The 4,679-nt window shown below is 51.3% G+C and overlaps 1 protein-coding gene across 1 annotated transcript; it reads left to right on the forward strand.

The window, feature by feature from the left end:
- Positions 1-385: 385 nt before the first annotated feature.
- Positions 386-913, forward strand: LOC142765486 (uncharacterized). The gene has a single exon (XM_075866537.1). It carries the CDS (start codon positions 386-388, stop codon positions 911-913), a length of 528 nt encoding a protein of 175 aa, XP_075722652.1.
- The last annotated feature ends 3,766 nt before the right edge of the window (positions 914-4,679 follow it).

The following is a 4,679-nucleotide window of genomic DNA, read 5'->3' on the forward strand; positions in this document are numbered from 1 at the left end:
TACCATCTGTGCTGGCACTCAATATGCCTGAGGTGTTCGCTCCCGAGTGGTACTTCACCGCCGTGGCATTATGATGGAGATCCGCGCATTGTGCACGGAGGAATTTAATCGCAGAGAAGTGACCCGCAGCAGTGCTGAACAACCACACAAAGCTCTCTGCCCCAGGAGTGGACGGCGTCACCTACCAGGTGCTGCGCGGTATTGACCCCTCCATGACTGCCCTTTTTCCGGATGCCTACAACAAAGTGTGGCGCACAAGTCAGGTGCCTCCTGGCTGGAAAGCGGTGCTCGTGGTTCCCATCCTGAAGCCACGGAAGCCGGCCACGGAGATATCATCTTACCGGTCAGTATCACTTACCTCGGCCGCATGAAAAGTCTGGAAGCCATGGCATTGCGACGCCTTCGCTGGATTGCCACCACAACCAACGCATTCCCTCCAGAACATAGCGGATTTTGCCCAAGGTGCTGCACGTTGGACTCACTGGCTGACGAGGTCACCACCTCCGAGGAGGCCAAGTACCGCGGCCATTACTGCATCCTCGTGCTGCTCGACGTGAGAAGTGTGTTTGACTGTTTGCCCCACGCATCGATTTTGGACGCACTTCGTGACCTTGGTGTGTGCGGGCTCATGTTTGACTACCTAGAGAGCATCTTGAGTGGCCGCACTCTTTGTGTTCGCTCCACAATGAGTGGTCCCGACCCCGTCACCGCGGGCGTACCCCAGGACAGAATATTGTGCCCTTTTCTGTTCAATCTGGCTCTGGCAAAGCTGCCCGACTACATCATGGCGTGTGAAGTGCATGTGGCTATTTACGTTGATAACTTCACGCTTTTTGCCTGCGGCCCCGGTCACCACCGGGCAGCCCTTCTGGAGTTCTCCAGGGGGTCATCGACGCGGTTGACGCATTCCTGAACGGGATTGGACTGGCGCTTGCCGCCTATAAGACGGAGGCACTGCTCGTTCACCCACGAGCGTCGACACGACGCTCCACACCTCGGCTCTCACTCTGGGGCCTCCCCATCGAGTGGAGCACGAAGGTGCGCTACTTGGGGGTGACCATGGACCACTGGCTCAGCTGGCGGCCGGCCGTCAACGATCTGCTGATGAGCAACCGCAAGGTACTCGGCGCCGCACGCAATCTCCTCGCACGAGGTCGCGGCTGCGCCCCTGCCCTTGCCCTGCGAGTCTACAACGCAGTCGCATCGGCAGGTGCGATCTACACGGCAGCAGTAGCTTTGTTAAGTGCTTGTCAGCTAGCTGCCTTGGACACGGAGCATCGCAATGTCGTTCGGGAGTACGTATACGGACTTCCCCACTCCTCCCTGTGAGGGAAGGGAGGAGTGGGCAAGCGTGGGAGTTTCCCCGCGCTCACTGAAGCTGGGGAAACTCCCTTCTCCCTGTGGGTGACCGAGTGGACACTGAATCGTGTACTGCTGCTGAAAACCACAAGGCAACTGCAGCTCCTTGTGAACACGCTATATGCTCCTCGCTCATCCATAAGGCAGCGGGTGAGTGAGCTCTGGTTGTGCCAGACATGCAGTAGCCCAGCTGGCCGGCTATCCCACCGTACCGCCACATCCCTCTCATGATCACCAAGACTATTGGCGGCATCAAAGCGAAGGCGTGCACCCCACTGGCAGTGATGCGGCAGGAGTGCTCCGCCATCCTTCACGAACAGCTGCACGGCCGGCTGCTTGTTTACGTCGATGGTTTAGTGCTTCGCGACGGCTCCGCGGCCGCCGCCCGCGTTGTGCCATCAGTCGGTGCGGTTCTCAAGTGCCGCCTCCCCTCCCTCACCTCCTCCACTGTGGCGGAACTCGCTGCTACAAATTCGGCAGCCAATTTCCTGAGTGATCAGGCACCCATGAGTGCTGCAGCCATCATCTGCGACACTCAGGTGGCCTTGGCCGCGATCTTGCGCGAGGAAGACGGCAGCCTCCTTGCGCAGAAAGTTGCCCGGAAGCTACACCCTGTGCAGCAAACGGGCTGCGACCTTTCGCTGCGCTGGGCGCCTTCACACACCAGAATACCCGGCAACGAGGCAGCCGACTGTGCCGCGAGCAACGCGCATGACCCCGACACTGGTGTCACCAACTTTATTTGCTGCGCGGATGCCGGCCGTCTCTCCACTTCAAGCTACGTGCGCGAGCGTCAACCCGACCTTCGTGTAGCAGTTGGAAAGCCGGAAAGCAGCTGGAACATTGAATGTCAAAATGCGCAAAAGGAGCACAACAGGGCATGGAGGTTGCCGTGAAACTCGCCCACAGTGGAAAACCTTGGCGGCTTTAAGAAAATAAAATCTCAAGGCAGGAGCACGTAGAGGCAGTTCAGAAGAGAAGGTTGGCACAAGTTTTTAACAGGGATCAGCTCCTATACACAGAAGGCTGAAGTCTGTAACATGACTAGTAGGGTAGCAAGAAGACAAGTACACTCACTTCAACTCGTGAAAACACGTGGTGACAGCTTGGAAGATTCGACGAACTTCCTTGGCGCACACTTCAAACGGGTTTCCAGCTCGTCAAACTATACTGACGCTTTACAAATACCAAACAAGAATTGAAAAGCAGAAACTAGAACAGAAATGTACAAAACACGAAGCATACAACCAAGCTTTCAGCTTAGCTGAGTTTCAAAGATCCCTAAACTTCTGCAGTGATTTCGCCCAGGTTCTGATCGAGTGGTGTAAGATATGTTCAAAAACCTACCAATCGAAACGCAAAAAAAAATGTCTTTGCTTGTACAATGCTATCTGGTTTTTTGGCGCTATCCCTCCTTTTTGGAAAGAGGCTATTAGTCTCATATTGAAAGAGGGCAAAGAGCCTTCTTCAGTTTCAAGTTATAGACCTATTGCACTTGCAAGCTGCTTGTGCAAACTTTTTGAAAAAATGATAAACTTCCAACTTGTACTTGTGCTTGAAACAAACAATTTGCTCGATCCATTTCAGTGTGGGTTTCGAGAAGGTAGATCCACCACCGACCACCTTGTTCGTATCGAGGCTCAGATCAGAGACGCTTTCGTACACAAGATTTAATTTCTCTCTGTGTTCCTCGATACCAAAAAGGCTTGCGATACAACGCGGTGCTTTGGAATATTAAGAGACTTATCCCACCTTGGCGTGCGTGGCAGAATGTTTACCATAATTGAAAGTTACTTGTCAAATCGGACATTCCATGTTCGAGTGGGCAGCGTTCTTTCCCAAACATCTGTCCAAGAAACAGGAGTGTTGCCAGGTGGTGTACTTAGCTGCACACTTTTTATTACCAAAATGAATTCTTTGCGCTTGTTCATCCCTTGAAATATGTTTTACTGCACATGTGTAGACGATGTCTAGCTTGGTTTTAGGTCTTGTAATCTGGCCATGTGTAAGCGGCAGGTTCAACTTGGTTTGAAAAAGTCTCCAATTGTGCAGAAGAAAACGGGTTCCGACTGAATGCACAGTAAAGCAAGTGTGTTTTGTACTCCAGGAAGAGAGGCATTCATTCTGGACCCAATATTCAACTGCATTGGCAAGATCTTTCTGTTAATACTGACCACAAATTCCTAGGCCTGATCTAGGGCACCAAGCTAACCTTCATACCACTTATCAGGTATCTAAAAAACAAGTGCATAAAAACCATGAATGTTCTAAAAGTGTTGTCACGCACTACGCGGGGAAGTGACAAGAAGTGTCTGATCGATTTGTATACAAGACACATACATACTCACCTATAATATGGGGCAATAGCACAGAAGTCTGCGACACCTATTGCTCTTAAAATGCTTGACCCTGTTCATCATCTAGGCATCCGCCTCTCTACAGGTGCTTTTCGCACAAGCCCCATGTAAAGCCTGTACGTGGGATCGAACGAATGATCGCTCCACCAAGAGAGGTGTTACATGTCCTAAATACTATCTTAAAGTGAACGCAGACAATGAACATCCTTCACATTCTACAATTAATGATATGTTACACCTTGCTGTGTTTCAGAAACGGCATTCTATGAGGCAGCCCTACTCGCTGCTTGTGAGGGGCATAGCGAAGGAACCCAGTGTGCCACTTGAACACAGTTTGATTACTTCTGCAGTAGGCCTGCCACCGTGGCAGTGGCAAATGAATGAATGCGACGTGTCTTTTTTGGAGATTACGAAGCACGTGCTAATTGCACATATACAGACAGACTTCCTAGAACTACAACAGAAATACACATGTCCTGAGTTCTTTACGGATGTCTCGAAATTCAACACTTCTTTCTGTATTGTAGGCAGCCTTCGACCCTACCTTTTCGGAAGCCGTTGTTCTGGATTCTGATACAAGCATTTTCACCGGCGAAGCTTATGCGATACTTGCGGCCGTTCAACACACCAAACAAATAAAACTACAGAATGCATTATTATACACAGATTCCCCAAGCGTAGTAAAAGCTCTGAAAACTCTTAAAAAGCACAAAAACCTTGTCCTTGTCATGCTTTATTTGCTTTTATGCACACTATACGCATCCAAACAGCATGTTGTAGCAACACCACCTAAATGAGTTCAGGCCTCTTCACTCCGGCGCGCCTTCGTGTGACGTCATTCAACTTTGCCCGAGCCTCTCACGCCAACACCACCTAGCTCACGCCGTACCAGCAGCGTTTCGGCGTGTCCGGGCATGTTGACAGGCAAGGAGGAGGGCGACCTCTCTCGAGAGAGCGAGCACC

The sequence above is a fragment of the Rhipicephalus microplus genome, chromosome 1, assembly GCF_043290135.1.
Source record: "Rhipicephalus microplus isolate Deutch F79 chromosome 1, USDA_Rmic, whole genome shotgun sequence".
Taxonomy (NCBI): domain Eukaryota; kingdom Metazoa; phylum Arthropoda; class Arachnida; order Ixodida; family Ixodidae; genus Rhipicephalus; species Rhipicephalus microplus.